This window comes from Theropithecus gelada, chromosome 20, assembly GCF_003255815.1.
Source record: "Theropithecus gelada isolate Dixy chromosome 20, Tgel_1.0, whole genome shotgun sequence".
In the NCBI taxonomy this organism is placed as follows: Eukaryota; Metazoa; Chordata; class Mammalia; order Primates; family Cercopithecidae; genus Theropithecus; species Theropithecus gelada.
This window is the reverse complement of record NC_037688.1, coordinates 71,270,803-71,278,844: the sequence shown is the minus strand read 5'-3', so window position 1 is coordinate 71,278,844 and position 8,042 is coordinate 71,270,803. Positions and strand designations below refer to the sequence as shown.

Below are 8,042 nucleotides of genomic sequence, written 5' to 3'. Positions count from 1 at the left end.
CCTGGCCAGCACGGAGAAACCCCATCTCTACTAAAGGTACAAAAATTAGCCGGCTGTGGTCATGGGAGCCTATAATCCCAGCTACTCGAGAGCCTGAGGCAGGAGAATCACTTGAACCCAGGGAGTAGAGGTTGCAATGAGCTGACATCGCGCAGCTGCACCCCGGCCTGGGCAACAGAGCGAGACTCGGTCTCAAAAAAAAAAAAAAGAGAGAGGGAGAGAGAGACACAATGACTATCTTCCTTGCATACAGTAAATCCTCCATAAATGCTCGCTGAAAAATACGGTGCTCTCCCAGAGTATCAACTCCTCCAAAAGGTGTCAGGGAAGGCAACCTGGATCAGGTTCTAGTAGGCATTTTACAACACTACATTGTAATCCTCACAGCCACTGCATAGAGATAAGCACTGCTGCTCCCATTCTGCAGACAAGGAAACTGAGGTCCAGAGACACGAAATAATTAGCCAAGGATGCACAGGCAAAAATAAGTTTCACCCCCAGGGAANAAAAAAAAAAAAAAAAAAAAAAAAAAATGGTGGGAGGGGTCTGTGCATCAACCTGGGAGGTGGAGGTTGCGGTGAGATGAGATCAAGTCACTGTACTCCAAACTCCAGCATGGACAACAGAGTGAGACTCTGTCTCAAAAAAAAAAAAAAGAGAGAGGGAGAGAGAGACACAATGACTATCTTCCTTGCATACAGTAAATCCTCCATAAATGCTCGCTGAAAAATACGGTGCTCTCCCAGAGTATCAACTCCTCCAAAAGGTGTCAGGGAAGGCAACCTGGATCAGGTTCTAGTAGGCATTTTACAACACTACATTGTAATCCTCACAGCCACTGCATAGAGATAAGCACTGCTGCTCCCATTCTGCAGACAAGGAAACTGAGGTCCAGAGACACGAAATAATTAGCCAAGGATGCACAGGCAAAAATAAGTTTCACCCCCAGGGAACCACAAGCCAAGATCCTCAGCCAGGTTTGGTGACTCTTATCTGTAATCCTAGCACTTTTTTTTTTTTTTTTTTTTTTTTGAGACCAAGTCTCTCTCTGTCACCTAGGCTGGAATGCAGTGGTGGGATCTCGGCTCACTGCAACCTCCGCCTCCCGGGTTCAAGTGCTTCTTGTGCCTCAGCCTCCCGAGTAGCTGGGATTATAGGCACCCGCCACTACACCCAGCCAATTTTTATAGTTTTTTAGTAGAGATGGGATTTTGCCATTTGGGCCAGGCTGGTCTCGAACTCCTGACCTCAAGTGATCCACCCGCCTTGGCTTCCCAAAATGCTGGGATTACAGCTGTGAGCCACCACGCGTGGCCTAATCCCAGCACTTCGGAAGGTGAGGCAGGAGGATCCCCTGAATCTAAGAGTTCAAGACCAGCCTGGGAAACATAGTGAGACCTCCATCGCTACAAAAAATTTTAAAATGAGCTGGGTGTGGTGGTGTACACTTGTGGTCTTAGCTACTTAGGAGGCTGAGGTGGGAGGATCACTTGAGCTTAGGGTGCAGTGAGTGAGCCATGCACTCTAGCCTGAGTGACAGAGCAAGACCCTGCCTCAAAAAAGACCCTCTAAGTCAGGGGTCAGCAACTACAGCCCCGGTCCAAATGTGGCCTGTTTTTGCAAGTAAAATCCTGTTGGGACTCAGCCACGCCGTTCATTACGTATTATCCACAGTGTTCTTGAATTGCAACGGCAGATATGAGTCAACAAGACCTGAACCATGTGGCCCATGAAGCCTCAACTAGTTACTATCTGGTTCTTTCCAGAAAAGTTTGTTGACTTCTGCTCTGGATCCTGGCATGCGATGGGTGTTAAATAGCATCATGGCAGCAGCTATTCATTGAGCACCTACTGTGTACCAAGCCCTATGGCTACAGTGTAAAGTACTTGTGGAGATCACGAGTTTTCCAGAGTAGCAAAGAAGCCAGTGATGGATGAATCACAAAAATAGAACTGGGGCCAGGTACAGCGGTTCACATCTGTAATCTCAGCACTTTGGAGGCCAAGATGGGAGGACTGCTTAGAGTCCAGGAGTTCAAGACCAGCCTGGGCAATATAGCAAGACTCTGTCTCTACTAAAAATAAAAATAAAAAATAACCAGGTGTGGTGGTAGTGTGTGCCTGTGGTCCCAGCTACTTGGGAGGCTGAGGTGGGAGGATCACTTGAGCCTAGGAGGACAAGGCTACAGTAAGCCGAGATTATGCCTCTGTACTCCAGCCTGGGTGACAGAGCGAGACTTTGTCTTAAAAAAAAAAAAAAAAAAAAAGAACTGGGATTTGTGATAGGTACTAGAAGCAAAAGATACAGGGCAAGCTGGGTGCAGCGGTAATCCCAGCACTTTGGGAGGCCGAAGTGGGCAGATCACTTGAAATCAGAAGTTTGAGAACAGCCTGGCCAACATGGTAACACCCAGTCTCTACTAAAAATACAAAAAACAATAGCCAGCAGTGGGAATGCACGTCTGTAATTCCAGCTACTCGGGAGACTGAGGCAGGAGAATCACTTGAACCTGGGAGGCAGAGGTTGCAGTGAGCTGGGATTGCACCACTACACTCTGTCTTGCGTGACAGAGTGAGACTCTGTTTCCCAAAAAAAAGAAAGAAGAAGATATAAGGCATCGCCAGGGTAAGCAGGGGTGTGTGTGAGGTGTTCTGGGGGTCAGGTGAGAGGATGCTTGAGCTCAATCCTAAAAGATGAAAAGGGAAGAGGCAAAGCTGAAGGAGAGGGTGACGGCTCCAGGCACACAGGACACACAGAGGTCCCGAGGCAGGAAAGAGCCAGGTGAGGAAATGAGAAGAGGCTGGAGGAGGCGGATGCAGGCCACGAAGCGGGGCTGAGGTGGCGGGAGTGGGGCTTCATCCCAAGAGACGTTGTCAGAGTTTGAGAGCAAGCAGGTGGCAGGGGTGTGCTGGCCTTTAGAAAATATCCCTCTGACTGTCACACAGACTGTACTAGGGAGGACCAAATTAAACAGGGAACCCAGGCAGGAGAATTATTTTTTTTGGGGGGGCAGAGTCTCACTCTGTGGCCCAGGCTGGAATGCAGTGGCACAATCTTGGCCCACTGCAACCTCCACCTCCCAGCTTCTCCTGCCTCAGCCTCCTGAGTAGCTGGGACTGCGGGTACCCACCACCACACCCAGCAAGTTTTTGTATTTTTAGTAGAGATGGGGTTTCACCATGTTGGCCAGGATGGTCTCAAACTCCTGACCTCAGGTGATCTGCCCGCCTTGGCCTCCCACAGTGCTAGGATTACAGGCAGGAACCACCACGCCTGGCCAGGAGAACTTTTTTTTGTGGGCCAGGGTGCGGGGTAGGTGTCTGAGTCTTGCTCTGTTGCCCAGGCTGGAATGCAATCGTGCAATCATAGCTCACTGAAGCCTCAACCTCCTGGGCTTAATTAGATCCTCCTGTCTCAGCCTCCTAGGTAGCTGGGACTACAAGAACATGCTACCACGCCTGACTAATTAAACAAATTTTCTTTCCTTTTTTTTTTTTTTTTTTTTTTTAGAAACAGGGTTTCCGTATGTTGCCCAGATGGATCTCCAGTTCCTGGTCTTAAGCGACCTTCCCACCTCAGCCTCCTGAGTAGCTAAGATTACAGGTGTGACTCATTGCACTCAGCCCAGATAACATGTTTTTAATTCTACTGAGAGATGGCAGCAACTCGAACCAGGGCTGACTGGGATGCAAAGGTCCCTGGGGTCTCCGCTCTTACCATGTGCTGATTCCAAGCAACCAGGCACCCCTCTGTGTTCCTGGGGATGACTTTGCCATCGTATGGATGCATCAGACCTGCACAGACCTGGGAGGGACAACCACATACATGTACACACGCACACAGGGGGTCAGGAAGCAGCTGGGGCCTTCCTCCGGCTCTCAGACCCCTTCCCAGCTATGCCCTGGACCCACTCACGTAGGGGTGTCCAGCCTGGCAGCCCAAGACCACAGTCTGCAGGGTTTCCTCTCGGCCATTCAGGACAACTCTAGTCTCCAGGGAATAGCGCTGGTGTCGCCTATCAGCCGTGAAGGTCTCCTGCAGGAGGAGGCTCTGCGGGATGGGCAGGTGCAAGGGGTGCCTGGTGTGCAGAGGGAAAAACAGGCCAAAGCCATTAAAGCAGCTGGTAGTGTTGGGGGATAATTGTGCCCCACGTTCTCAGCCTGGGCCTGTCACGAGCTTGCAGAGTTAAGATTATCACAGAGAAGAGAATATAGGACACCTGGCAGCCCTGTGCTTTACAATTTGGCATCTGGAAGCCTTCACCACCTCACTGTGCCAGTGAAGTGGGCATGGCTGGGCTCCCCATCGCCATCTGACAGCAAAGACCCAAGGGGATAGATGGCACACAGCATCTGGTGTCACTGACTGGGACTGGAATCCAGGCACGGTCGTTCACTAGCTGTGTGACCTTGGGCAAAGGACTTGATTTTTCTGTACCTCAGCTTCCCCATCTGTAAAACGGGGTCTAAAATAATATTGATTGGACACAGTGGTCGGGATTAGAGATAACATATATGAAATGAACGCAAGCTCCCCAAGGGCAAAGGTTTCTGATGTTCTGGTTCTCTGCCATTTTCCACGTGCCCAGAAGAGCCCTTGGTCCATAGTAGGTGCTCAACGAACGTAAGTGGGATAAAAACACAAATGAACACCATGCAAACGATGCTGCTCTTCCTTTGTCATCACTGCTGCTGTTTAGGCTGTAGGTGACTTATCTGAGGCCACAGAGCTGCTCAATGCATAGCCTGGAGTCCAAGATGGCTCTGCTCATCCCAACCTCGTGCTGTTGCCTGCACACAGGGAACTGCTTTTCTAATGAGCTCTGTCTCTAGGAAATGAGAAGACTACCCAAGCAGCTCCAGGCTAGGATGATGAGACTCACTTCTGCTCCCACCTCAGCAACTAATGGAGGGGGCGAGGGATGTGGGAGCTTTCAGGGGAGGTGGCTCTCCTCTGGCATTTGGGTTCCATCTGGGCCCTAGCAGGTCAGCAGGGTTTCTCCAGGTAGCTCTGCCCATCCTGTTCCCCTGGGGACCCTCCATGCTGGAGAAGGGGAAACTTGCAGGGTGTCAGCCGAGGAGAAGGGACGCACACACCTAAGGAGCAAGGTCCCCCGTTTCCGGTACAATGTCCTGTCTTGCCTCAGCTCCTCCAGCTCTCCCTCCAACTGCAGGCCCTGAGCTTGGCCCTGGGCACCAGTCCGCAGAGCCGTCAGCGACACCTGGGTCTTCTGGGGCTGCAACAAGATCCAGGCTGAAGGGAGGGACGGGCCAGCAGGACCATGCTGCAGACCTGCCTTGCAGTAAGGCAAGGGGTAGCCCCCCACAGCCTGCCCATCACCCCCAGAAATGACTATCCGAGAATGACTACCAAACTCCACCCACAACCTCCACCCTGATTAGATCACATGATCCCACCGGCACACCACCATGTCTAGACCTCCCTAGGTACCCAGGGGGAATGAAGAACTTGGATTTCTCAGCTAAAGGAAGCCAAGCTTCGCTCCCGGATCTGTGCTAATGTGACCAGGGTTCATTTCACAGAACAAGAAACTAAGGCTTGTCTGGGCGCAGCGGCTCACGCCTGTAATCCCAACACTTTGGGAGGCTGAGATGGGAGGGTAACTTGAGCCCAGGGCTTTAAGACCAGCCTGGGAAACAGCAATACCTTGTGTCTGCCAAAAAAAAAAAACCAACAATGCATGGTGGCATGGGTGGCATGTGCCTATAGTTCTAACTACTTGGGAGGCTGAGTGGGGAGGATCCTTTAAGCCCAGACGTTTGAGGCTGCAGTGAGCTATGACTGTATCACTGAACTCCAGCCTGGACAACAGAATGAGACTATCAAAAAATACGTAAGAAGAAAAGAAGGAAAAGGAAAAAGGAGAGAGAGAGAGAGAAATAGAGGCTCCAGGAGGCCCAAGGTAACGGGCCAAGCCAGTGGCACAAAACCGTTCTCCATCCCAAGCAGGGAGAGAGATAGGAGACCCAGGTGAGGCATTTGGTGGTCTCTTGGCTGCACAGGCCTCCTAGGCTCTTACCCACTCCAGGTGCCTGTAGGCGGCTGTTAGGTTCAGCTCCTGCCGGGGGCCTTTCAACCAGCAGTTCAGGATCTTACGGTCCCGGCTGTTCTCAGCATGGATCTCACCCTGCACTGCTGCGTTCCAGGATGACTCGACTTCACTCCAGCTGTGGAAGAGGCTCTGTGCCAAGACTGTCACCGTGGAGACCTGCAATGAGGTGAAGAGGGGGACCAAGGACTTTGCACACCCTATTTCCTCCCCCGCGGATACCCTTTCATCTCTTTCCTGCTTGGTGAACTCCTATTCATACCTCAAAACCCCTTCAATGCCATTTCTGTGAGACCTAACCTGACTGGGGCAGGTAGGCTAGTTTTCCTACAGGGCCTTGAGACCAAAAGAAAAACTCCTCTCTGTCGTCCTAACCCTGAGCAAGCATAATTTCCTTCTCTCCTCTTCAGTTTGGGGAGGGAATCTGACCTTGCTGGGCCGCTATTACTAGTAGCCAGGGTGTCTGTACCCTGAAGGGCACATGCTGGCGGGTGGCCTTCTCTCCCTGCACCATCACCATTGTCTTTGGGAGTCCTAGGAAGAGCTGTCTGTGATCTGGCTCGTTTCAGAGCTGGGGAAGATAGACCACTTGCAGCCACCACCCTGGCACAAGCCCTGCATGGGATGGTGCCCTCTTGGCCGCCCTCCCTTGTTCACACAACTCGGGGGTCTCACAAGGAGAAGTGACAAGGACAAGACAGGGTTTAGGACGTGGCTGAGCCTCCAACCCAATACCAGAACTTCATAACACTTTGTCCCACATCACTGATCCTTGGTTCCCCACCGCCAACTTCTCCATTTCCTAGAATGGCACTTCCATCCCACCAGACGCTTGGGCCAAAACCTCAGAGCCATTTATTTCCTTTCTTTCACCCCCTCCCCACCGCCAATCCATCAGCAAATCTGGCATCTCCAGGATCTGGACACTTGCTGGCACCTCCATTGCCACCACCCTGGACCAGGCCGCCATGCCCTCGGGTTGGGTGAAAGGTGGGAGCCAGCTAGCCAACCGTACCTCGCTCTCCTGTCTTGGCACCCTCGGCTACACGGAGGCCTCCTCGTGGTTCCTAAGATTATCACCGCTCTTGACTCTACCCTGGTGCCACCCAGCCCTGCCTCAGAGGGGACTGCGCTGCCCTTGGATGAGCCCAATCAAGCCCGGACCTTCCCCACATTCACGCATCAGCCAGTGCAGGGAGACAGTCCATCCGCCAGGCTCCCTCAGCCCTGCAGATGACACTAATGGGTTTTCTCCCAAACCTGTTCTTGCTTCTGCACCAAACGCATGCAGAGAAGCAACTTCATTACAGTCGGTAGTTGGGATCAAACCGACTTATGTCCTAGAAGTTTTCACTTTTTTTTTTGGCAAAAGCTGAATGTCTGCCTATTTCCTAAGTCCTGTTCGACTTGCTTTCCTATTTTATATTTCTCTCCCCTTCAGCTGCTAAGCAGGCATATGGGAAATCTAGATTTTCTTTTTTTAGGTCTAATTTTTCTACGTCACTTAGGAACTAACTCTGATAGTTGTAGGCACTGGGAGGGCCCAACTTCACACATGTGTGAGCTGCTATCTGCCCACAGGCCTCAGATTTTATCCACCTCTGCACCAGAAAAAGGTCTCAGTGGCAGGGGATCAGGCATGTGCTGGGGGCCGAGCACTGCTCACCCGGAGGTAGGTGGTAGCTGGGGTGTAGACCTGGATCTTGCCTTCCCTGTTGGGGCCCTGACTCCTGCAGGCCACGCTGACCACCAGGTCCTTCAGGGTCCAGGCCTTGCCCAGTGTTAGCTCCAGGACAGCCTGGAACACAGCTCGGTGTGGCCAGTATAGCCGGTGACCTGCAGAGACCATCAGCCATGGACTATCCAGGTTCAAGGCTCCTGCAAGGGAAAAAGGAGAATCTGGTACGCAGGGGAGAGGAAGCTTCTAGCAGGGAGCAAGAGTCTCATCATAGCCACAATGGACAAATCTCA

The 8,042-nt window shown here is 51.8% G+C and overlaps 1 protein-coding gene across 1 annotated transcript in view; it reads right to left on the bottom strand.

The window, feature by feature from the left end:
- Window positions 1-593: 593 nt before the first annotated feature.
- Window positions 594-8,042, bottom strand: part of LOC112613897 (vitellogenin) — an 85,568-nt gene continuing 78,119 nt past the window's right edge. The window contains exons 29-34 of the mRNA XM_025369763.1: window positions 7,738-7,949; window positions 6,042-6,230; window positions 5,098-5,237; window positions 3,917-4,079; window positions 3,719-3,805; window positions 594-635 (exon numbers count right to left, since the gene is read on the bottom strand). Coding sequence (XP_025225548.1) covers window positions 594-635; window positions 3,719-3,805; window positions 3,917-4,079; window positions 5,098-5,237; window positions 6,042-6,230; window positions 7,738-7,949 — 833 coding nt within the window. The remainder of the gene's footprint in view (window positions 636-3,718; window positions 3,806-3,916; window positions 4,080-5,097; window positions 5,238-6,041; window positions 6,231-7,737; window positions 7,950-8,042) is intronic.